The sequence below is a fragment of the Lepisosteus oculatus genome, chromosome 3, assembly GCF_040954835.1.
Source record: "Lepisosteus oculatus isolate fLepOcu1 chromosome 3, fLepOcu1.hap2, whole genome shotgun sequence".
Taxonomy (NCBI): Eukaryota; Metazoa; Chordata; class Actinopteri; order Semionotiformes; family Lepisosteidae; genus Lepisosteus; species Lepisosteus oculatus.
The window spans coordinates 53,868,392-53,893,297 of NC_090698.1; the positions used below are offsets into that span (position 1 = coordinate 53,868,392).

The following is a 24,906-nucleotide window of genomic DNA, read 5'->3' on the forward strand; positions in this document are numbered from 1 at the left end:
TTTGCATGGCATAAATTAATAAATTGCATTGGTCCACTTTTTTACATGGAAAAACAATCTGGACACCTGCACGTCATTTAAAAATTCTGTAAAATTCCTAATTTTCACTGACTTTCAGACAATAATCTCTGTTTGACATTTAGGCATACGTTCTTTTTTCTTTTTCTGAAGTAATTTGGACTTTCTCTTTAAAACTAAGTCTTCTTCTGTCAACAGGTCACAAATGAAATTCTCTGCCCACTTTGATTTTGAAATCTTAATGGAATCAATGGATGTCTAAAAAAATCCTTTGTATCTGCTGTTCCATCTCATGCAGCTATCAATGTTGAAATATGAATTAATATTAATATTGAAATGTCACAATTCTCATTTTCCTTTAACGCTGAAACTGAAAAACAACAAAGGGGAAGGGGGGATGGGAGAGGAGAATTTTTCCAAACCCTTCTTTCTCTGTCTGAGGGGAGCTGCAGAAATCCAGAGCTTATCCTAATTAAACTTGTGCTCAGGCTGTCCCAGCTCTGGGGTTCAGTCATCACCTGCCAGTTCACCAGCAGGTTTCGCAGGATTATTTTGTACCCAGGGCATTGTCTGAATTTTTTTCCTGTGCTACAGTACACCATGGCAACCCAAACCAGTTTTCCTGATTGAAAATGGGAAATCGGAAATGTTGGGATTAAGGGACTATTTTCAATCATTCTGAAAACTGGACCATTTATTACTGCACTAGAGGCTCATCAATTCAAATTATTGTGTCAAAATCAAATCCTGTTAAAACCTACTAATGAAGAGGATTACACTTTCTCAAGCTCTCTGTGCCAGATGTCAATGATTGATGGTTACCTTATTGTACAGGTTTTAAAATTCTAAATGGGAAATGACAATACTGGCAAACAAAATTATGTAAATTTATCTTCTGTAAATGCATCTTTTATATGATTTATCGTTTTTATATATAACATTCCCCCTTGTCTTCTGGAAGCCTCCTGAAAGAAAAGGATTACAATTACATCTGCTAGCTCTGGCCGGTGCCACATGAGAATTTTTTTTTTACAATACAATGCACAATAGTCTCCTGCTATGCATTCTTTATTTATGAAAAGTAAAGAAAGTAGCGGGGGTGGAGAAGACCTTTTGGAAGTTAATAGGTGCTTCGTGCATACTAATTAGGGTTCCGTTTCTCAGATCACAGAGTAACTGTATGCTGTGGAAAGTGTCATGTGATAGACTGCGTAGCACAACTGCATGGACTTCAGAATTTCAGAGTTAAACAAAGTGCATGCTTCAGTACAAAAGACCTTCTGTTCACATAGTTTACATTGTGGCTACAAATTACGTTTTTCCTCTCTCCTTCTTCTTTTTTCCCTTGCTGTTATTTTCAGAACTCAAAATACAGACATTAAAACTGCAAAAAATCTTTGAGAGCCTTAAAATAATACATTTTTACCTTGTTTTTTATTACTCCGAGCCAGTATGTGGTTTGTAGGATAATTGCATTACATTTAAGAATTTATCATATTCCTACAAGAACTTCACAGGATGCCTTTATTTACTGAATGCTAAAGAAATTAGTTTTTGAAGGTATGAACACAATGTTGAAACACTTTATTTTCTTTCTGGATAAAGCTGAGGCATTAAAGATAACAAATGCCATTTAACAACAAAGGTTTGAAGCTGATAGGTTGAATTGCCAGAACATTCCTATTTCCATTTGAAGGGTGATATTTGTGTGCAGTACTTTATGAAATATAAATATATTGTCAGAAATGAGTTTTTTTTTTCCAAAGATCATAAGTTTCTGCAGGCTCTGGTTTATTGACCAGATCTACTACATTTGCTATTGAAACATTCAATAAAATTACAATTCCAAAAGTGAATTTATTTGCAATAACAAATATTGTGAATTTAAGCATACTTATAACAATAGCAATAAAGATATATTCATTCGTGAAGAACATATCAGCAATTGTTTGTCCATTCTTACCCTTACAGGGGAATTTTCAAACCTTTTCTTTCAAAGTAGGATTTTCTCCTAATAAGGTTTTTGGAAAAGTATGGAGATGCCATCAAAGCTAGTGGAAAAAGTGTGGAAAGCAAACTTAAAAATAACATTTCACATTTTTCACTTAAACATAATTTTACATTTAGGAATAGAATTTTGGATTGGGCCAAAACATTTAGGTAGTATTCTTATGTGCATTTTCATGATTTTTTACAAATAAAGTTTCGTAAGAATATTTCACTTCTACTGTATAACCTTAAATTCATTTTCTTGGTTTGTTTGGTTGGGGGGGATAATGGAATTGACAGAGTGCTTCAGTCCAAAAATGTGATTCAACTGTTGTAAAAATAGTATAATAGTCTTTTTGTTACAAGACTCACAAGGAAGATAGGAAGTAAAACTGAGAGAGGGAAACAAGTATTGACTTGCATGGGTATGACTAAAAGTGCAGACATTGTTTGTCTTACCTTATTTATATAGTGACAGCTTACAATAGTTTTCCCAGGATGTTTGTTAAAATGACACATCAACTGATTCTTATCTACTTAGTAATTCTATAGAGACAGACTTATTTTGCATATTAATGGAACACTAGTTATGTTATCTTTTATGGAGCCCAAGATGATACTGTTCTTAGTGCTGTGAATACAAGGGCCATGTGTTTAAAGCATCAAATTTTCATTTAGAATTTTTCTTACTAGTGCTTAATGTAACATTTGCAGTCATATCTTAAGAGGGTATATTGTCCTTAAGTCTCCCATTCTTATTTATCCTTCAACAAAAATAGTTTTGCACTCAAGTTAAAAAAATTCTGTTTATATATATCCCAATATGTGAAGACAGCAGGTTTCAGAACAGTCAGTAAATTTTAGAATCAAGTACAAGGCAAGCAGTTCCGAAAGACAGTGTATAAAGTCCAGCATTAGTTATTGGATTTTCAAAAAGAAAAATGAACTTTCATAATCCAGCCAAGTCTTTTAACATTAGCAAGATATGTTCCAAATTTCTAGCAATTTATTGAAATTTAAGAAACCATTGGCTCTACAATTTTCTCTCTTTTGTCAGAGGTTGAAGTAGACCATTGGTCCATGTGCTTATAAATTTTGGCAAGAGAACTAAATTTGCTACAAAGGTGTATGAGTTTATTGTATAATTAAAATGAGCCTCGGAGAGCATTAAGTAAGATGGTGTAGGATTAAAAACACACCTGCAATTAATCATAAACCTCTAAAACAATTTGGAGTTTTTGGCTTGAACTCTGTTTTTCCTCTCTTCAACTAAAGGCTTTCTTTTTTCACCTTTCTGCTTTGTTTATAAAATTCTTGTGGTCAGGGAACATTTCTAAAATAAACAGAGCTTCTTTACGTTCCATAGTTTTTATGATAGTAAGAAACCTGAAATGTCAGGTTGAGCACAAAAGTGCAACATACTATTTAAGAACTGTTAATTTAAACTTCCTAAGGCCAAACGCCATGCTTAACTGACCTGAACAGAATACGGTTAAAACTTCATGCTAAATTCCAGCTTTTGCACTGCACCTGTAAACCTCCTCAGAAAACAAAGCGGCCTTTGTTTGAAACAGCAGTACTGTAAGCCCCTGCTGTCTTCCTCCAAGTGAGAGAAGTGATAGTTCTTTTACAGACTGCTTTTGTTTTCTGTATATACAACATTCAATTTAGTTATTTCGTTTTTTATTATGTTATTTTAATGTGTCCTTTTTTTAAATCTTTCTAGGGATCATATTTATACAATTGATATGGATACATCGCATACGGAGGAAATTTTTTTTAACAAAGTAAGTATGTTTTTCCCTTCAAACTGTTCCATGTACCATGATAGCTTACGTGCTGTGCACTAATTACCTGAATGGAGTGGAACTTGAGAAGGATCCGATGACTCAGACAGGAAGAAAAAAATACTGTGACTCCCCCTTAAGCTCATGATACAATCTGGAATTGAATGGCTCTTTCGGCATGCGTCATCTTCCTGTGTACAAGGAGAAGAGAAAGCATTTACATGAACATACTAGTCTTCTTAACTTACCATGCCATTCATGATATTCAGTATAAGAAGGATATTTGTTCATTTTGATAAAGTTCACTTCCATCAGAAAAAGAACTTGAATATTTATCACAAAGTATGCTTACATAAATGGTCTGGTTCAGAAATAATTTTAAAAACAGGCAAACTGTGCAAGAGGGAATTTGCCATAATCTTTTGGAAGTATTGTGCTCATTACTCTTGTTATCTCTAGAGAGTACTTACCTTGAAAATCAGCCACAGCAATATTTTTATCTCTGTCGATTTGCCTTTGCTTTGCTCTTTACAGAAATTGACATGGAAGTCTAGACAAGGCGATGTCGACACTTGTAGAATGAAGGGAAAGCACAAGGTATGCTGATTCATTTTGAGGATGGCTTTTAAAAAGGTCACATCTGTCTCTTGTTTTCAAAGCTTCTGTAATGTAACTAGTGTTTCCATGTGTTTACTCTTCACTTGTGTGGGTTCACTGATTGTCAAAGAGCATTGAATTGAACAGCGAGTTCTTTCTGTTGGAGGTACCACAGACTGTGAATTATTGAGAGAATTCATGGCTATTTATCATATTATAAACTACAGTACCATTTTATTCTCATCATTAGACTGTATTGTGTAATTAGAAGACCTGAAATTGAGAACAAATATATATATATACTGAGTTGCATTAAAACCACAAGACATGAGTATGGGCCCCCACAGCATATGTGCTAGTAGAGATTAATTCTACACTGAAAAGCAGGAAGAAGAAAAACTAACATCTCAGATATGGAGCCTTCTTGGAGTTAAAATAAAGTTTCATGGTGAATTAAAATGTGATCAACCTTTCTGATGGACAAGAACAAAGGCCAATTCAAACAGATGTTTTTTTTTTATTAGGGAAGATTTAAACCACAATAAAGCATTTTCAATTAGACCAACAACCTTCTAATATCTATTAAGCAAGATAAAATGATCAACAGTGTCAAAGGACAATATCAGCATGTACTATGTTCCTGCAGAAAACATTGGGTAGAAAGAGAATCCTCACCAGATCATTCACAACTCTGAGAAGAGCTTGTAACTGTACAGCAAATGTCTGTTCTAAAACCTTTGTTAAGAAAGGTCATTTATCTTTAAATGAGGTTCACACCTTCCACGACCTCTCAATGTAAAGATAAGAGAATGCTTGAACTTTCTAAAACTTTTATTGTTACCCATTTTTCCAAGCATACCAATTAAAACAATGCATAATTCTGTGCTTTACTGTGATTGCAATGCATATAAAAACATTTTAAAATTCTTATATTCACAGACCCAATTTTTTTTCAGTTATTAAAATTATTTTTACATTCCATACTAAAAATATGTGTTGTGATATTAGTAGTGATTTGTGGTTTTAGCTTCAGTTACAGGTATTCAAAGCCTACTTAAAACACATTTTCCATGAAGGCAATACAAGCATTCCATTGCTTATGGGAGTTTTTCTTTGTTTTCTTCAAGGACGAATGTCATAATTTTATAAAAGTTCTTCTTCAACAAAACAATGATACATTGTTTGTATGTGGAACAAATGCCTTCAACCCTGCATGCCGAACGTACAAGGTATGTTTCTTATTTTCTTTTCCAGTCTTGTAGCTAATGGTAAACATTAATGGAGTTTATGATTAAAACAAGTAATTGAAAATAAATAATTAGAATTAATCATTGAAAAGTAAAGATAATGGCGGATAAATCCGTTTGTACATCATGTAGTAACAGGTAATGATTTCAGATTCACCATATATCTTTTTTTCAATGATGTTAATCTAAATTTTCATCATCCTTATCCATATTCAACTGTACTCCTTAAAAGACGTTTTCCAAACTCATGGTTCAAGTCTGTTATCCCATGCAGTCTTGAGTGCAGCTGTTATCCAGATTAGTAATGGAAAACTTCACAATGGATCACACACCATTATAAAAACCTGAGGTTACACAGCTACTTATTTCCTTGAAGGACACTCAAAGAAATCTCAATGTCTTGCACACTGTCCTCAAACAACTTAAGTTTCATTTTTTTTTAGACCTTGCTATATGCACTCCATGCACTGTGTAATACCTTTGGAATGTAACGGCAAGACACGTTTATCTTTTAGTAAAATGAAAAAAGCAAAATGCAACGAAATCTTGTTTTGTGAATCAAATGAATGCCAAGCTCACAGAATTTCTAGGACATCTGGAATTCTTATCTGTGACACTTTTACAGTGTAATACTTCATTTTAGATCCTGTTGGCCATTGTTATCTGGGTATGAATTATTCAAATGTAATAGTTTCCTTGTTGGCTTAAATGGCCTTTTTCACTTTTCAAGTAATAATTCAAGTAACTCTGAATTTTACAAACATTTTAAAATCATCATCTTAATTTCTCATCTGTATGCTATTCTTCGGGACTCTAATAATTTATCATTTCTTAAGCGCAGGCATTATGATAACAGTCTACATTTCTTTAGCACTAGAGCACTTTCTCTTATCATTTAAAAATAAACCAAAATCCTTTCAAATCAATCTATTTGATTTAATGAAGCAATGGAATTGAAGGTCTATATTCGATTGATAAAGAACCTCTACAACTTATAAGAAAAACTGGAAATCTATGATTTTTTATCTGTCAAGTCATTCTTAAGTACTGAACGTGTTGTTAAATTCTAAGGATTGAAGATTAAAACAGACTAATATACTAACAAAAGCATCTGTCAAATTGCTCATATTTGGTGTGGATGGAGATCAGGCACTTTCAGTTGTGTGTTCGTATGTTGAGCTCCTGTGCCATAGAGGCCTCGGATGGAAAAAGTATCATATGACACTAGAGGGAAGGGGCGCTATGTAGTGTACATGAAAGTCAGGATGAACAGTTAGAAAACAGGGCTTGTGATGAAGTATTGTTTAACCAGCAAGTCGAAGCAGGCCTCTGAATAAAGAGTATTGGAGTTCAAAAAGATTTAATGAATGACACAGAACAATCTTTAAATGCAGCCTAATTGTAATGGGGAGAAGCTCAATTGACAGCTCTGTTGGCAATAGCCTCCTCAGCAGAAGATAACCCTTTTAATCTATTTGGCTTAACTCTAGTGTCTGAAAGAAGGAGCTGCACGTGTGCACATCTACCTTGGCTGCAGTTTTCTTTTCCTCTTCCCTCGTGTGATTGGCCTGAATGGAGCTCTGTTTCAGGGGCTGGCACATTTCACATTAATCAGAGTCACTTGACAGGGGGAGTGAAAATCAGTACAAATGTTCTTGTCAGCAGCATCTAACCTCATCCATCCATCCCTAGCCCCATCTGCAGCCAGCTCCAATTCCTACCCAAATATTTGTGTTTCCAGCTCTGCTTATCACAGTTAATGTTCCCAATAAACACCTTTCTAGTCTCTTGCCACAGACAGCCTCTATTTTTTCTTATTCCTCCTTTGTTTTCTTCCTGATATTTTATTAGGATGAGTTAACCAGGACTCACTAATGGCTTTTACAGCTGCATTCCTACCTTGATATATTGCTAGTATTGATGACATCACCTGTTGCTGCGCTGTGTTAGGGATTTAGTGCTGATCTTTGCAGGTCACATGGGTACTTGCAGTACTTCTTTTTCACCATCTTTAATAACTGAGAAGGGCTGAAAAGGGACCTACCTACCCTTAATAACTGAGAAATGCCTGAGACAAGTCAAAGCAGTGGATATTGATTTTGTGGCACCTCGGATTCTGAGCCAAAACTAAGATTAAACTGGAATTACACAATTCATCATGACAGAGATTAGATTGGAATATCGTAATTTATTCTGACTGCGAGGCCAAGGAAGACAAATGTTTTCATATAGGTTCAAAGCATCACAGTACTTTGGGGTTTTGCAGACAGCAAATTAGAACTTTGTGTTAGGAATGATAATTATTTTATAATAAATAATTATTTATTAAAGCACATCTATGTAGAACATTTCATTCAGAAGTATCCCAAACAGTACAAGAGGACCCAGTGAAGTACAGCATTCACCTGGGTAATGCATGGCACTGATGCATCAGGAACCCAGTACACTTTAGCCTGCACAGCAAGGTTAACATCCCTGCTCTTTAATGATCAAGTCAGGGCCTCTAGATTAACATCTCATCCAAAGGACAGCACCTCTTACATGACCAAATCTCTGTTCACAGTACATCGCCATTGATTTTGCTTGAAAATTCTTATCCAGAGGGAAGAGTGAAACATACTTGTCCACGAAAAGCACTTACAGCAACAACACGATTTTCCTTGGAGGTCTCACTTCCCAGTGCTGGCCAGGCCCAGCCTTGTTTAGATTGTGAGATCTGACAAGATGAACTGACAAGGTGATAATGCAGCTGCAGTGTGGTTGTATTGGCCATCATATTTGACAAGAAAATGGGGTAAAGAAATCAAGAAAGATGATTTAAAGCATAAACCAAAGTATTTTATTTGTTACACTGAGGGGTTGGCATCAAATATCTGCTGTCATTACATTCTCAGATTGATTGATGGAAAGTTTATTTTATTCTTTAGTACTACAGTTAAGGATGTTCACTTGCATTGTAAAATGTAGTTGACTGAATTTATACACCTTTTATAAGGAAGTAGAGAATTCAGATTCATTTCTGTATATATGTTCAAATTAGGACATTTATTTGATGCGTATATATGTTTTTAGTATATTTGTGTTAGGTTAGGCATTACAAAAACCTGGAACTCGATGGAAGTGTGTTGAATTTAATTAAAAAGAAAATTCATTTCTTTACCGGATAAAATCAGCTTACTGTTCTTTTTTGCCTGCTTCGTGATCTATAGACCTCATATGTGTCCCATTTATTTGTCTGCCTCTTCTTTCGATTTCTCTCCACAAGGATAAATCAATGACTGTTTGCCAAAAACCACAGACCGCAAAGTTCCTTGAACTGTTCTGAAACAGGTTTCAGTGACTTTCACCCAGTGAACGGGTGGAGAGAGAGTTGAAAAAGCTGCATTTTCTTGTTACCTGTAGATGTACTGGAACATCTTAAAATGCTTGAAAAAATTAGGAGTATGAAAAATGAGGAGTGTGAAACAGAATGTAAAAATAATTTAGATTGTTAAATTTAATTGCAGTTATCCTTCTTCAAGGTTCAATTATCTTTTTACTCTCATTTGGCGTTTTAAAAAAGTTATGGTTTATGTGGTAATTAGTTGAATTTCGAGAAGTAGCTCCCAACAGAGCTCTTTAAGTGCTTTGACTTTTTTACACAGATTTTGTAAGTTCTTCTTATGTTGGGCAGGTTCCATTGAGATTTGAGCAAAAGGAGATGCTAAAAAAGTAGAGCATAATATTTTTATTTTGACCAGCCTCCCTTTTTCGTCAGGAAAAGCTTGAAAGCCTGTAAACCTGCACAGATAAGCTAAAATAGATCTTAGTCATTCTAAACGAAGTACCTAGCACTTGATAGAACACCTTACAGTATATGTAAATGATCAACTACATTTAACCCTACTACAGGATAATTAATTTCTACCCACACACATTCATTCACTTATCAATGTGTGTAATTAAATATGGTCAGAAGGCAGCCCTACCAGAGATATTCTGAAATCCCTCTCCCTGATTTGCAGATGGATTCCCTGGACACCGTTGGAGAAGAGATCAGTGGAATGGCTCGATGCCCCTATGATGCAAAGCACGCCAATGTTGCTCTTTTCGCTGGTACGTTCATACACCAAAATGTAAAGATGTCTGTGTTGTACCCATGAAGAATGCCATAGAAATGTGCTTTTGTCGTTGAAAACGGTGCTTTATTCAGAATTTTGTGTTTCCTTAATTGTGTACTTAGTCCTGTAAGAGGAATCAGTTTTCAAATAAGAAAAAGATTATAGCTTCAGCATAGAAAATAAATATTGCCTATATATTCTTTATTACAAAACAAAGGCAGTATATTGCACATAACTGTATATCATTATTATGAATACCATCTTGTCACTGTAAAATTAGGCAGAATTCACAGAGGAGTTATGTATAAATGGAAAAAAACATTGGTATGTTATGTAATCAGTGGTATGATACTCAAAACAATTGCAACAATTAACCGTAATGTAGTACAATATAACATGATTTAGCAGTTTTACTGCAGTAATTTTAATTCCCCTGTCAAATTAAATTTTGAAATGATACATATTGCAGTCCTTGTAAAACAAAAATAAACATATTTGATGAAAAACTATGTAACAAAAACAACTCACTTATCAACTGATTCTTTTAGGAAAAGTCCCTTCATAAATCTCAGTTTTGGTGTAACGTTATATGAAGAGACCGTCATTTTTATGTGACTTATGTTATCCCTGTCCACATTTTTAAAAGATAAGGAGGCACATTCAAGGAGGTTGTTGACTTATATTGGTAAGATTCGCATGACGAGTTCTGCCACAGATGGAAATCTTCTTGTCATGCTTCTCTAGATTTGGAAAACATCCCTGTTCCTTATTTCTTAAGCTGCTCCACAATAAGCAGAATATTCAGTTTTTCAAAAGTTGTATGAATGCCATGGCCTCACAAATATTAAGGTGCTTTAATTAAATAATTACCTTTTTATGCAATAGATCTTTTCATCCCAAGTGATGAAATAGGAGTGTCCACTTCAGTCACCACAGATGTGTCACACCACACCAACCTGCGTGATAAACAACAACAGTTGTAATCATACAGAACAGCCTCACTATGTAGCAGATGATGTGATGAATGCCTTTACCAGATTAATGGATGATTGAAGTTACTACCCCTAGTATTCCAAACTGCCACGAGATCTATAACGACCACATAGTCAGGACCTCTGTTTAATGTCTCTTCCAAAGGACATGTCCTGTACAAAAGTGTCTACCATTTTAGGTAATTCAGCAAGCACTGAATGAATGAATTCCACTCCACTCGATTACAGATTGCAGCCTTTCACACCACCCCCTGAAACGTGTCTTTCAAATTTCCATCTGCTTCACTTGCTAAGTTGTTGTTGCAGAGTCAGTCATTGGTAATTAGCAGTAGCAAGTTCATTTTGTTTCTTCTTTTCCATTTGTCATGTTTATAATTTATAGTTCTAGTTTGTCATGTTTATGTTTTTTTTCCTTTTTTTGTGCGTTGCACCTGAAGAGCTAGCCAGATCACTGATGTATAGTGTATACATTTTGAGAAATTCTAAATTTGTGTGGTAAAACATCGTAACACACCGTATCCCTTGAGTTGCACAGGCCTCAACAAGGCTTTAATCAGACTGTCAAAATGCATAATAAGATCATAGGTCTGTCATCCATGTCATGTTTATACATAATAATGTTGCCAGTCCCCAATGAATGCAGCTTCCAGTGGTATCTGCCCTCCTCCAACACCTGACCAAAGTGATCCAGATCCACACAATTCACATTCGTAAAAAAAATAATCTTATTTACTTATTTAGTCTGGTCTATAATAAATCACATTATAAGAAAGAAGGATTTAAGGATTCAGACTAATACATAAGGAACTACAGTGGCTTGTGCCTGGGAGTCACATGTAAAGTTACTATGTGATCTGTAAACATAGTATGATTGTGTTCATTAGTCACTTATTTCATTGATGATCGATTGGCTGCTGAATTGTAAATCATTATCTACTGTAGAGATAACAAACAAGGAAAACGGTAGTTGAAGGGCCAGCTTGTGTCTTCCTCTCTGTGGAGCACAGGTTTCACTTGGTGACATTTGTTGTACTGTAGCTGTAGCCCATTAAGTAAGTTTAAATAAAAGTATTTATGTGGTCTTGGTAACTGTATTTTTAAATGTTTTTTCAGGCTCTTACAGTAGTTTATATTTATAGTATATATTGAGTTACATAAACTTGTGTATATCAAATTTGTAGCCAAACAAGTTGTACTGTTTTCATCAGTTGTAAATATAGTAACTACTGATGCCTGGAAAGGTCATGCAATATCTTTTCTGAACAGTACATTTCAAAATGATTTGTTGTTTAAGAAATGCACTCAATATACTGTATACAATTTAGCCTTTATTAATGTTGTATTTCTTTCACAGTGATTTCTTGTTGCATTGGCACATGCCCATTTTATATTATTGAATTAATGAGGAGAATATAAAATATTTCAGGGCCTATGAACAAAGAAGCGTTTCTGGAGGTCTCAACTTAATTACATAAATGCAATGTGGACATCTCAGTGGAAAATTAGACATAAGAATATTCAGCGATTGCCTCACATTAAGAACAAGACAATAACAAAAACTGCAGTGTGAACTAGCTTTTTAGGATGATGTGTAGCTTGTCCAGATTGTTTTACTGTTAGATTCTCTAATTCATCCCCATTGATATAAATTGCTAACTTAATTATTATCCTCTTTTTTCCATTTTTCTATGGCAGGGTAAACATTTCAGGGCTACCCCTTAATTTCTGACAGAGTTGTAAATCTCTGTGTAATTTAAAAATCCAAACCATTTAGTCTTTCGTTGCCTCTCCAATTATGCAGTTAAAATTTCCAGTCCAGTGTTCCAGCATGTATTGAAATGATTTCAGTCATCCAGCTTATTTTCTTTGTGTGTATGACTGATGTGGGAAAATGAGTGCTGGTCTCTTTCTTTTCTCTCCAGATGGGAAGCTTTACTCTGCCACGGTAACGGATTTTCTAGCGATCGATGCTGTCATTTATCGCAGCCTTGGAGACAGTCCAACCCTGCGAACAGTCAAACATGACTCAAAATGGCTGAAAGGTGAGTAAACCGATGTGTACATCAGACAATTCTTAAAATGTTGATGGAAACACAATGCGTCTGAATGCAGGGTCAGGTCACAGACAGAGTTCTGGGATTTGGCAGAAGGAAATGGGTTCTTTGGTTCTGGAGGCAGGTTTGAGCTATGCATGTAAGAACAGTTGCCGTGCTAAACGCTTCAGATAGCAGCTTCACTGTCCTCCTTGCCTGACCGTTGATTTAATGAGTAATGTTTAAGACAGCTAAGCTCTGCCTATGCCTGATTTTGCTTTTAAGCTAGCCAGTTGTTAAGCACCGAGGAAATAAGGAAACTGCATTTTCAGATGTAAATCAGATGTGTTTTAGATGTTGGCTCCAAAGCTTTATAGTCCCCCCTTCATCAGCTGAAATTAGGCTAACATTCCTGACATCTTGACAAGTCAAGCAAAACATTTTTGTTGTTTATGAAATGCACACAAGCTATATAATTTAGCCTACTACCTTCGGAGCCAAGCCACAGTTTTGGCATTAGTATTTATTTGGAAATACTGTAACCAGTGTTTTAAAGTCAAATGTATTTCATTTCTACTGTGTAGTTAGAAGCTTCTGTAATTAAAATAACATGGTGGCTTCAATTAAAGTTACATCGGATAGGTCTCATCAATATCCCATATTTGGCTCATTTTTTGCTGTTTGATTCTTTTTGTTAGAAATTGCCCTGTAATAATCCTTCTTTTTCTTTTTTTCAGAGCCATACTTTGTACAGGCAGTGGATTATGGTGACTACATCTACTTCTTCTTTCGTGAAATTGCAGTGGAGTACAACAGCATGGGGAAGGTAAGTCTGGGCTAGAGAACGTGGAAGCTACAACAGACTTTGCCTCACACTGCAGCAGAATATTGGTGTAAAACAGTTTCCGAAAACACTCTGGCTTCCTTGATAAGACCAGAAACCGGATAAAACATTGGCACATAAATGAGGTGGTTGTATTGAGTGCCTTGTTGTTTTTTGCAGGAAGAACATAAACTTTACTAAAATATATTAAACTAAATAGTCCATTCTATGTACTGATGTAAACAGAATGTTGCAGTTTTGAAAGTGATTGAAAAAGAATGATAATACTGTTTAAATACATTAGGAATATATTTTTAATATACAGGATATTCGCATACACATATCAGTCACCTCAATCACTGAATGATTTGTTCAAGTTTCTTTATGAATGTTTGTAAAGGATCAAAGGAATAATGGCTTTCTGAATATTTTATGCATTAAAAGGGTTTGACCATTTTTGAAAGACTAAGCCGATCTTGCTGCTATTGCTGAATCAATTCTTACATAGAGAGAATTCTATATGTAAAGATATTTGTTTAGGAAAAAGAAAATGTGACCTCTTGCAAATGATGTACTTCTTCCATAACATAAAACCCATTTTCTAGGGAATACTATTTCCCCCCACACCGTTTGGCACATTTAATTGAACTACAATTTCAATATTTAGGATGAAAACAGAAAAAATAGTTGCTAGGAAAAACAATTTATGCAAATTCACTATTCTATTTTCATATTGAAAACATCAGTAGAGGGCATACAATTTTATTTCTAAAATGAGGAAACAGCATTTATTTTTTTGTTGTCTGTGAAAACAGTATCTAGGACATTAATTCCAGGTGAGCAGACTGATTACAATTGTATATTGAAATTTCTAACCTACAGTTCCTAATTAGTCAAGATAAGAAGGTTAGAAAGGTTAGAATCTAAGTAACCTTTGCACGTATGAGTTCCTGAATATCTACTGTCATAAAAACTCCTGAAGGGTTTCTGATATTATTATAAATGTCAGAACCAAAAGGTCTAAAAATTATCTGTTTTAGGTTGCTGCATGCAAGAGATAAAAAAGAATCTTTCCAGCTTTTCAGTTACTGAATTCTGAATCTATTCCCACATGTTTAAGTGTCCTTTTGGTAAACGGAGACTTGAGTTTATCACATTATTCTAGAGCTGGAATAGCACCGTGGGTGGATAGAAAGAAATATTCAACATACCAGATAATTTCTGATCTTTTTTTTTCAATTGTCCTGGCAAAACCCACTGTGGAGACGATTGGAGAAACGCAGTTTTCTGACCCAGAAACCTTTTGCCCAGGTTGTTTTTCCCAGGGTGGCACGAGTGTGCAAGAACGACAGAGGAGGGTCTCAGAGGGTGCTGGAGAAGCAGTGGACTTCATTTCTCAAAGCTCGTCTCAACTGCTCGGTCCCTGGGGATTCCCATTTCTATTTCAACATCCTCCAAGCTGTGACTAACGTAATCCAGATAAACGGCCGTGATGTAGTCATGGCAACATTTTCAACACCCTACAACAGGTATTACTTTTTGTTGTTGTTGTCTAGTCTAGTGGATTGAAAATATTTTCTTCTCAGGCACTCTGTGAAACCTTGTCTTTTATGTCTTACATAATGCATATACCCACCTAATGATAGTGCAAAATAGTGGCTGACAGAACTACACTGCAAATACTTATCGGTATGAACGTTCTTTTACTCACCGTTAGTGCTAGTGTATCCCTGTTTGACGTCTTTTACGGCTTTTTACTTATGACACTGGGGAAGTATTCAATATCCTTCTGAAAATATCCTCCATACTTCTATGGAGGTACTTTGAGAGCCTTCAAATAGATCGGTTACCTGGCACCTAAAACTTCCATGAGTTCCATTACATTTAAATAGAGTTCAGGATAGACAATATTCAATTCAATTTTGTATAGCGCCTTTCACAACAAGGTTGCCCAAAGGCACTTAACAAAGCTGTGTGACAACACATGACATGACAGTAGAAATAAGCAGCCCAATACTTGGATTTATTTCTTATATTAAAATTTGTTGTTGACGTGCTTCACAATGTTATCACAACCAATTGTGAACTTGTATCCAATATGCCCGAGAACGACAGATACTCTTTTCTACACAATGAGTTAAAGCAGGCATCGCGGTAGAACCATTCATGTGTTAGCACACCAGAGACAATGCAGCCGCAGGACGGCAGTTCTGTGCCAGTTGGAAAAACACCAACACTGCAAAGAAGGGGCAGGCATCACTTGGAGCCAAAAGAGCCCCAGTCAACTAATTCTAACCTTCCTTCAGCAGTGCTCAGGTAATTCTGTGCCACCTTTTATGGAATCACTCATAGTCAAATACTGATGTGACTCAGCTTAGAATTCATAACATATGGATGGTTGAACTCCAGTTGTGCTCAGGTGTACACCTTTGCTGGTTGAGTACAGATGCCCCTTGGAACACTGCAGACTGTTAGCCGTCATTATTTCTATATGTTAGTTTATTACATGTGCTAGTTTTTAGTAACATTTCTTGGCATCCCTTCTTCCCTGCTTCTAGTATCATTGTACAGTTCTTTTACTCTCTGAGGTTACCAAGTTGAACTGCAGGGCTTTTGTTATTAGATAAGAGATTTCTTGAACTCTTAAACAACTTGTATTTAATACTTTAGTTTGGATAGAGTTCTCTTTTTGCTTGTTTATTGGCACCACTCAAAAACTGATTGGTCTGTAAATGTTTCTGCCAAAAGTTGTATTGCTTTTTCCTTGTTTATTTAACTTTTTCAGGTTTGTCTCCTACTCTTTAGTCATGGCTGTTGCAGAAGTAATTACCTTGAATGCCTTACAGAATGCCTCAAAATTAAGAGGATAGACAGACTTTCAATAATGTTTGTTAGATTTTGTAGAGGGTAGATTTGGCTGTCTTCCTATTACATGCCCATCATTACAGTTCTAGTTTTAAATTTGTATTTTTTTTTACTTTCTACAAATACAAAAAAAAAACATATTTTGGTATTTTATTAATATAATATATGATTCTGACATTTATCATGTTGCATGTTTTTTTATCATCAGTTAAAGTAAGAAGGCAAACATTTAATTTTTTATTGTATTTGAACAATTTTTGTTCCGTAAGTGTAAAATTACCCATGAAAAATATTTGGATTAAATGCTAATTATTACTATAAGGAACAGTGCACAAAGTGATCACATAACTGAAATGCCCTGGCTTGTTTTTAATCCTCAAAATCCACATTAAAAAACATTTAAATGTTTCTTCAAATACATGGATACTTACATTATCTTAATGTATTCCATTATATAAATTGTGTGTGGAAGCAGTTCAAGCTTAAAATTATAAACTGTATCTTTATTTGTTTGCTGCTTATTGCATTAAATTATAGATATGGAAGACTTTGGGCCTGTCACCTAGTGAGTTCCATCGTTCTTTGTTCTGTTTTGAGCTGCATTACCAGTCGGATAATGACATAAAAGTGGCTTCCTATGAAGCACTGACTTGCAGAATGAATATCCTAGCAAGCACAATGACTCTGTTTCATGAATTTAAAAATTTAACTATTTGCACGGTTAATTAAGAAATACAATCATAAGCATAACATCTGTCTAACAACTTATTCAGCACTAGGACATAATCTTTTGATTAGGTCATGTATTTTAACTAGTGGGAGGAAAGAGAAAAGGCTTTCTTTCAAATTGCTTTATGTTTCAGTTGGATAGAACAGCCATAAAATTGGAAAAAAACAGTCATTATCTTGACAGAGTGCCTATACATTTAGTGCCTTGCTTTCTGTTCTTGACATATCTAATGCTCTCTGATTTGTGTTATTTACAACTCGCATTATGAGGTTAATAGAATAAGTTCTCTGTAGCTGCCACAATTCTGCCCTTTGTCTACAACCATAGTGACTGCCATGAATCTAATGTTGCTTTAAGTTACCCTTTAAAAAAAAGAGTTGAATTTAGCATATGATTCAGAGAAATGTTATGCATAGCTCTCATTTCAGTAAGAAATATGTCTTGTGCAATGTCGAATTGCAGCATCCCCGGTTCTGCAGTGTGTGCCTATGACATGGCAGATGTTGCCAATGCCTTTACTGGAAGATTCAAAGAACAGAAGTCCCCCGACTCCACTTGGACTCCCGTCCCTGATGAGAGAGTGCCCAAACCGAGGTAAACATCTCGTTTCCCTGTTCCAGCAGTCAGTGGAGAGAAGAAAAAAATAATTCCCTCTGAATAAACGAAGAACGCAATTCTAAAAAGAATTTCACAGATGGCTTAGTGATTCTCTTATTGCACTAACCAGATATACTTTTGTTCTAATGTGTACCTAATTAATTCAGTTCCTTGGACCTTTTGTGTCTTAAAAATAGCTTTAACAGAAAGATCTTTACAGGATAATTGCTACTATGCACATTCCATATGGCTTACGTTGCTGTTAAGAGATAGAGCAGCAGGATATTTTATAGATGAATAACATAAAATCATTCCCAGTATCTTGTAAAGTCAGGTGTTGGTGTGATATAAAATCTGAGAATAAACGAAAAGGAGAATTCTCAGAAGGTCTAAGGAATGTTCATTCTCTTCTTGACCTTTTAAAAAATATTTTTATTTAAAACTACAAAATAAATATTATTAAACATTAGCACTTAATTTTATGAATGCATCAATTAACTCTGTCTTAGAGAAGACAAAATGTAAGCAAAGATTTGAATTGTACTGTACATTTAAAAATGAAACTGTTTTCTGTTATAGACAACTTAAGAATACTGGTGTATGGCCAAATGTATTTCCCATTCAAGGGGGAAATTGCGTTCAAGTTCCCGTAAAGAAAAAAAATCATACACATACAAAGGATTTCCTGTTCCTTCTTAAAAAAAATAAACTGATTTCCTTTTGTTTTCAAGCTTGATGGCATTTGTGTTCATAACTCACCATGTTTACTAAGCAGATCATTGAGAACTCTGCCTGTTTTGTCTCCTCAACAATTACTCTTTTTGTCCCCATCAAACAGGCCGGGTAGTTGTGCTGGGTCAGCATCAGTTGAGAAATACAAAACGTCCAATGAATTTCCCGATGATACCTTAAATTTCATTAAAATGCACCCGCTAATGGATGAAGCAGTGTCATCCATTGCAAACAGACCATGGTTCTTGAAGACAATGGTTCGGTGAGTAGGAGTTCCTGCAGTAGTTGTCAGGTTGCTTGAGTATGTATTCCGATATGTATAATAATTTGAATTAAGTATAAAATCCAATATAAGTTCATCTGAATTATTACTAGTACAGTTGGAACTAAGTTGTTGGAACCTTGTTTTTCTTGTGAGGATTGTAGGATTAGGATTTCTTCCTTCTGCTGTTATTTTCACATGCACATGAAACTCATTAAATTTGGCAAATTGTTTAGGTCTTTGGGGAAAGTTGCACTGGTAGGTTTGATGATTTGCATTCCATATAGGATTTGTATCAAAATGGTATGACATATTTATGATGAAAAAGTGTTCACGACAAGATGACTGGCCATAAGGTTTGACTTCCTTCTTGGGTTTGGCAAAAACAAAAGTTCTCTGGTGAAGCCATGAGGCCGAACAAGGGGAAACTTGATATACATCAGTGGGCCATGTTGTCTGTTAAGATTGTTCCTGGCAAGCTGATACTTTAAAAAACATTGGCAGCATGAGTCATTAAACATGAAGGTGTATTTAATTTTTATGCATTGTATTCCATTTTGTCTTAGTGGTACAGTGCGCCATACTCATGAAACTCCGTCCTACAGCTCACGGTGAATTATTTGGATGTCACTTCCCTATGCAGATTCAGGAATTGCTCACAATTTTCAAAAGATCTTCTTTTAAAACAATGAATGTCCAGGTCTGAAACCTGGTGCAAAATGTTACCAGCGTCATGTCCGAGATCTGAGTTGTTCAGGAAAGGTAGTTAGACTTCCATTTTTGGATTTGTTAAATAGCATTCAAAGAACATTTTCATCCAAACAAGAGGTTCCCTCTTCGCATTGTTCAAAATGATGTTTAATATGCATCTTTGCAAAATGTTACAAAGTATACAGTATATATTTGTAGGCTCATGAATCATTTCACAGAGCAAAAGTATTCTAAAGCTTTTATAATCTACAAATGAATATGACTTCAAATTAAAGTGCAAAACTCTCTCTCAGCTTCTGAAAGATGCCAGGTAGCACATTGGTATTCTGGATCACATATCAGAAAACATGTTCTATGTAGGAAACCTTGATTTATAAACAAATATGAAAATCTGTATGTAGGCTTGGCACTTGGTCATTCTTCTTCTTATAATCAGAATTTGCTTAGCAATTAGCTAATTACGATAATACAGTGGTTTTAATCAAGGTAAATGCATACAATTTGTAAATTCCTAACATGTCCACCTCATATTTACATGGCTCATGCTAAAAAACTGTTTTCTTCACAATGTGCAAGAAAACAACTAGTTTTGGTTCTAAAAAATAAATTGTTTTACAACAATACTATATTTGTACAAACCTAGCAAAATATTTCTATAGTAAATGCCTGGACAAAGGAGACGTAAATATTTATGATGCTACTGAATTGTTGGTAAATTAATTCGCTTGGAGATAGAAAAAGGAGTGCAAGTGTGGATCTTCAATAAAAGCTTTAACAAATAATATACAAATGCATAGCTTTCACACGTAATGGAGATATATACAGTTACAGACTGGAGAGGATAGTTGAATCTATTGGCAAGGCTATGAATGGGGATTTTTATTTCTACTATTAAGGAATCCATACTGCTTTGCCGAGGCAAACAGAAAATAAGGGACTTAATTCACCTGAAGATCACATCTACTGTAACAATTGTACTCAGTTACTTCTAGTAGTATCAGTACACCCTATTTTATGCAAGTTTCAAGCTTATAAATGTTATCAGCTATGAAACTGTTTATAGAAGCGTTTCTCATTGAAGGTTGCAACACTAGGAGGACAGGAGGTTTAGAGGCCACAGTTCAAACTTCAGCTAGGTGGAAGCCTGAAGTCTAAGTGAGAAGCCTAAGGTCTAGGAAGTATAGCACACCTTACCATTTGTTACAGATTGTACACGTTTCCATACCAAAGAGCTGATCGGCAGTCTAAATCCTTTCAAATGTACTATCCTGTTGGACAAATGACAATGAAACCAGTCTGAAACAATGAAACCTGCTTTGTCTCTTTATAGATACAGACTGACCCGCATTGCTGTGGATAATGCTGCAGGACCTTATCAGAATCACACCGTCGTTTTCCTTGGATCAGAGAGGGGGATCATTTTAAAATTCCTGGCCAAAATGAGCAGTGGTTTCTTAAATGACAGTCTTTTCTTGGAGGAGCTGAATGTCTACAACCCAGAAAAGTGTGTATCTCATTAGATCCCTGGTCAGAGTCATCCAAGGAGATGGCTTGTCTTTCATTTAAATAATTTTATCAAGTTTCATTGCAATACAGTGGTTAGTAAATTAGAGAGCTCGTGGAACTTGTATTCTGAAGTTCCTCCATATATACCCTGCTTATAGTTAATAGAAGATTAGTCAAGAAAAAAGACATTGAAACTGTGTTGGCCTTTCAAGGCAACTTAGACATTCCTTTTAATGTCCTCTTGAAGATAGCTATACTTACAAATGCAGAACAGATTTATTTAAAATGAAAAGCAAATGTCGTCTTGGTAGGTTTTGCATTTACAACTTTAATGATTTAAATATAAATGCAGGGAAGGTTTTTACTTTTACTTTGAACTGATTGAGGTCATTTAAAAGATGCATGTTGTCGCACAGTGCAAGGCTTTTAGTAATGGTAGAGTGTGCTGAAGGACAAGCCAGCTCTTTCTTGTTTTACCAGCAAAAAATGCCTTGGCTGTAAGTCATATGGTTTAGCGGTTAGTGTAAAAGTGACTCTGCAAGGGAGGAATCACTGGGGCGAGTGCTGACTTTGTATTACAGAGCCTAGATGTAAGCTCTAATTGAGAACTGTGATGTAGATTGACTTCCCTCTTTTCTAGATAAATTACCCTAAGATCAAAGTTAGTCTCTCAGCCTTCAAGCTCTTGTGTCCAAGTGTTTCTTAGCTCTTTGTAGCTTGGCATAAGGTCTGAAATTAAGGTTGACAAGCAGAGGCACTATAACATTTATCTTTAAACTACTGCTGCTTTAAACTTTAAAGGTAATTGCTCAGCCTTACCATGCACATGTCTTTTGTTTTTGCCAGATGCAGCATTGATGGTGTGGAGGACAAGAGAATTGTTGGTATGCAGTTAGACAAAAAAGGGGGTTCCCTTTATGTGGCTTTCACATCTTGTGTCGTAAAAGTGCCACTGTCAAGATGTGAACGTCATGGCAAATGCAAGAAGTAAGTTTTTTTTGCTTATTATTCTGTAATTGAACAAACACACACATGTATGTATGCAGTCCATATATATATTGTTTTAAACCTTCCAAATCCTCTTACTGGCTAGTGTAGTTCAGTTTTTGAGATTGTCTTATGTGCATTGGTTTTGAAAAGCTATGATAAGCAGTGTCTTAAAGGACACTGCAAGAAAAGAGTTGTTGAATTGGAAAAGAGGTTTTTATTGGTTTTAATGCATCTTTTGAATTCTAGTATTAACATGGAAGTAATTAACGTGCATCAATAGAGTTTGCAAAACACAATGTAATTATAATGTAAATTTGAAAACATAGATCATTTAAATCTTTTCTCTTAAAGGGCATGCATTGCATCACGTGACCCCTATTGTGGATGGGTAAAAGAAGAAACATGCACAGACATCTCACCTGACACCAAGTAAGACAGAGCTATCACACTGCATTTGATTTCATTGAACATTACTGTTTGTTTGCCAGGTTGTTATTAATTAATAATAGCATAGTAAGAGTGATTTCTAGCATTTTTTCAAGTTGCTAAACATACAGAAAATGTTCAAAAAATATAAATGAATGGACTGTGGTGCAGTAGTTAGCATTGCTGCCTCACAGTGCTGGGGCCCTGGATTCAATTCCAGACCTGGAGTGCTATCTATGTTCATGGGGGTTTTCTCCTGGTGCTTCAGTTTCCTCCCACAGTCCAAAAACACGATGGTAGTTTTTTTGGCTTTTGGGAAACGTGGCCCCTAGGTGCAAGTGTGTGCAGGTTTGTATCTGTGTGTGCACCATGATGGAATGGCATCCTATCCAGGGTGTATCCAGTCTTGTGTAGTTGTGTCCTCCTGGGGATAGGAAGTGGCAGTCCCACGATCCTGTACTGGATGAAGCAGTTAGATAATGGATGTATGGATAATGTAAGTCAATGCTAACCCTACCACACTAGATGGATGAAATAACCGTTATAACACGTCATATTATCTTATTCACTAAAAGAGTATCTGCCTCCTAGTACTACATATAGTTAAAAATCATTAGGAGTTCAACATCTGCCATCGATATTTATTACAATTGTAAAAATAGGACAGCTACTACTGCAAAGCATATTGTATTTCATCAGAATCTGTCATTATTTTCTGAGCAGAGCTCTGATGGTTTTGATAGAGTTTCCATTTCAGTCTGTTTTGGGAATTGGGTGGACTGAGGCATTAAGAGGTGACGTGACCTTGACGTTACAGTATTCTTAAGTGGGTGAGCTGGGATTAAACAATCATGATCTCTGAGCTTGTAGTCTGCTGCTGGAAACATTTGACCATAAGCACTCCAAAGTTTAAAAAAAGAAAAAAAATGGTTTAATTCAAACAGACTGTGGAAATTTTGTAAAGGCCACTTTGCCAGCATGTTCGTTTAAGCTCCTTTCAAAATTCTCAACGGAACTGTGGTGCCATCTGGAAGTAGCTGATAATTGGCCTATTGCCCTTTTGAAATCCCAGTTAAAATTTCAGTAACAGGTTGGCCCCTTATCACCAGTGCTACGCCCACAGCAAACCTTTATAACAACTTCATGATTGTATGCTTCATCTTAGTCATAATGACTAACATTACAAAGATGTCTTTGGGGCCCCATTAACTCGACCACTTCCTGTGCTCAAAGACTAGGGTTGTAAAATGATACATAGCTAAGGATGCTCATGATTAAAACTGCATAAGGTTTGGTTAGCTTTTTTTTCAGGTATTGGGTGTCTGTGGTTTGCATAACCCATTATCAAATGCCTGTAATGGAGTAACCAAATTACTTAATAAGTAGAAGCCATGGATGTTAGCTGTGTAATTGAGTAGCAGATCTAAAAGAAAATGCTTAGTTTTTCAAATTACATATGAAGAAACTTCACATGTAGGAATGACTTGCATTTATTTTTTTTTCAGTGTTATTAAATTTCAAACTTTCTTTTTCTCTGCTCTCAGTTGTCATCTAATTACCAGAAAGCCTATTATTACCATAATGAAAACAAGGTTGTTTTATAAAGTGTGGACTATAATGTCTAGGTCTGTTCTTATTTCTGATTCATTTTATACGTGTTGGTCCTTAAAAGACAATGCATTTCTCAGGTGGGGACAATTGATCACTGTGAGGTGATGCTAACACAGGCTATTCACTATTCACTGAGTTGTGAAGTGTTTAAACAAATGGCCATTGACTGGATGCACAACCTGCTTTGTCAAACTCCTGTCAGTGGTTTCTTCTTATTGGAGGCAACGTGTGATTATTAAACCAGGCTTGTTGTATAAACAGTGGATTGTAGGCTTTGGCACTGTGAAAAAGCTGAACATATTCTTTCGAGTCTTGCCATCTTTATCCTATTAGGTATTCCTTTCTGTTGAAAGTTGAGATGCTCACCATGATGTCTCCTTTCATTATGCAGATTGGCATTTGAGCAGGACATTGAGCACGGCAACACAGATGGGCTGGGTGACTGCCAAAGTAAGCAAGTCTTCTTCCCTCTGTTTATCTTGGGTCAAAGTGTCTTTTTTGTGCAGTGTAGGAACAATATTACTTGAACAGCTTTATGTTGACAGAAAATGTATAAACGAAAAAGGAGATACAGAAATAGCTTGAAAAATGTCTAGTCATCTCAGAACAGGCCATAACAATATCGAGTCAAGATCATTTGTTATGGGTATCTTATTCTTTTATATTTTTTTCTATAAATATGAAATGTTAACATGCACTTAATTTTTTCATTTTTTTAATGGTGACTTATAATTAATCTTTTTAAAGAAATACTTTTTTAGGGAGTTTGAATAATTTGCCCAAAAAAAGCCCTTCAAGATTTAATAAAACAGATGTATATTAAGGCCATTAAGTTTTACAACTTGCAGGGAGCCACAAACCTGACATTTCAGTTCAAAAGTTGAACTTTA

At 35.5% G+C, this 24,906-nt stretch overlaps 1 protein-coding gene and 1 long non-coding RNA gene across 5 annotated transcripts in view; one reads left to right on the forward strand and one right to left on the reverse strand.

Moving 5' to 3' along the window:
- sema6a (sema domain, transmembrane domain (TM), and cytoplasmic domain, (semaphorin) 6A) overlaps nt 1–24,906 on the forward strand; it is an 84,964-nt gene that overhangs the window by 43,095 nt on the left and 16,963 nt on the right. For all 4 annotated transcript variants that reach the window (XM_015368123.2, XM_015368138.2, XM_015368131.2 and 1 more), the window contains exons 4-16: nt 3,734–3,794; nt 4,329–4,391; nt 5,519–5,620; nt 9,643–9,733; nt 12,653–12,772; nt 13,501–13,589; nt 14,898–15,115; nt 17,644–17,775; nt 18,617–18,772; nt 20,814–20,987; nt 21,836–21,976; nt 22,331–22,408; nt 24,408–24,466. In XM_015368123.2, coding sequence (XP_015223609.1) covers nt 3,734–3,794; nt 4,329–4,391; nt 5,519–5,620; nt 9,643–9,733; nt 12,653–12,772; nt 13,501–13,589; nt 14,898–15,115; nt 17,644–17,775; nt 18,617–18,772; nt 20,814–20,987; nt 21,836–21,976; nt 22,331–22,408; nt 24,408–24,466 — 1,484 coding nt within the window. The remainder of the gene's footprint in view (nt 1–3,733; nt 3,795–4,328; nt 4,392–5,518; nt 5,621–9,642; nt 9,734–12,652; nt 12,773–13,500; nt 13,590–14,897; nt 15,116–17,643; nt 17,776–18,616; nt 18,773–20,813; nt 20,988–21,835; nt 21,977–22,330; nt 22,409–24,407; nt 24,467–24,906) is intronic.
- Nucleotides 3,720–15,006, reverse strand: LOC138237729 (uncharacterized). Its single transcript, XR_011189090.1, has 3 exons — nt 14,798–15,006; nt 10,609–10,694; nt 3,720–3,985 (listed from the first exon to the last, which is right to left on the reverse strand). It is a non-coding gene; the product is annotated as an uncharacterized lncRNA (long non-coding RNA).